The 973-nt window shown below is 58.1% G+C and overlaps 1 protein-coding gene across 1 annotated transcript; it reads left to right on the forward strand.

Moving 5' to 3' along the window:
- The first annotated feature begins 462 nt into the window (after positions 1-462).
- Positions 463-723, forward strand: LOC116624540 (keratin-associated protein 12-1-like). The gene has a single exon (XM_032392548.1). The coding sequence runs from the start codon at positions 463-465 to the stop codon at positions 721-723; it is 261 nt and encodes an 86-aa protein (XP_032248439.1).
- Positions 724-973: the final 250 nt, after the last annotated feature.

The following is a 973-nucleotide window of genomic DNA, read 5'->3' on the forward strand; positions in this document are numbered from 1 at the left end:
GATTTGTCCCACAGACTTCCCTGCTTCCCAGTTTACAGATCCCTAGTTTAATGTTTTCCTATACAAAATAAAAGCTCAAAATGCATCACTGCCTCGAAGTCACCACTGAAGGGCATGAGACAAAAAGGAATAAAAGACGTGGTACTGAGTGGAGCGTGATGTTGTGTGCACATTACTGGCCTGGAGACATAGCACGAACCCCACGCACAGGCAAACCAGAAGATCCTGTTTACAGAAGAAGAAATTGGCCTCTAAGCTAAATGTGTTATAGTGGAGCATAACACAGGAGAGTGCGTCCCACAGATGTTGGGGGAAACATGGTGGAAAAAACTACGAGGAAGTCAACAAGTTGTGCTTCTGTGTTGCCCGGACGCCTAGAGCCCGGGTATAAAGGCCGCTCGGGGAAGGAGCCTCCAGACATCACCGCCCTCCTCCCTGACTCCACTCCAGCCCCGCGCCACCATGAGCCTCACCAGCTGCTCCACGGGCTGCCAGGCGTCCTGCTGCACCCCCAGCTCCTGCCAGACGTCCTGCTACGTGCCCGTGAGCTGCCAGCCCACCGTGTATGTGGTCCCCTCCTGCCAGTCCTCTGTTTGCCTGCCCGTGAGCTACAAGCCCCTTGTGTTCATGGCCCCCTCCTGCCAGTCCTCCGGGGGCTGCCAGCCCTCCCGCCCCACCCTGCTCTGCAGACCCATCTCTTGTAGCACCCCGTCCTGCTTCTGACCATGAGCCTCCCACCCAGCTGCTCCCAGGGCACAGGGGGCCACACCTGCTCCCCTCCTGGAACAAGTCTTCAGTGGCCTCCAGGTTCTGCACAGGGCAGATGAAGAACATGCCCAGCGGACCCTCTGAAGCCTGTGGCAAGGACATAGCAGGATGATCTGGATCCCTCTGTGACCCTGCGTGTCCCCTCTGGGAGGCCCTGGTTTCCGGGGTCCTCTGCCTCCAGCAGGGAACCCACCCTGTGTGAGCC

Source organism: Phoca vitulina, unplaced genomic scaffold (genome assembly GCF_004348235.1).
Source record: "Phoca vitulina isolate PV1807 unplaced genomic scaffold, GSC_HSeal_1.0 scaffold68, whole genome shotgun sequence".
In the NCBI taxonomy this organism is placed as follows: Eukaryota; Metazoa; Chordata; class Mammalia; order Carnivora; family Phocidae; genus Phoca; species Phoca vitulina.

Bases quoted from the DNA above. Each gene is read 5' to 3' on its own strand.
- LOC116624540 (XM_032392548.1), top strand. From the start codon at position 463: ATGAGCCTCACCAGCTGCTCCACGGGCTGCCAGGCGTCCTGCTGCACC.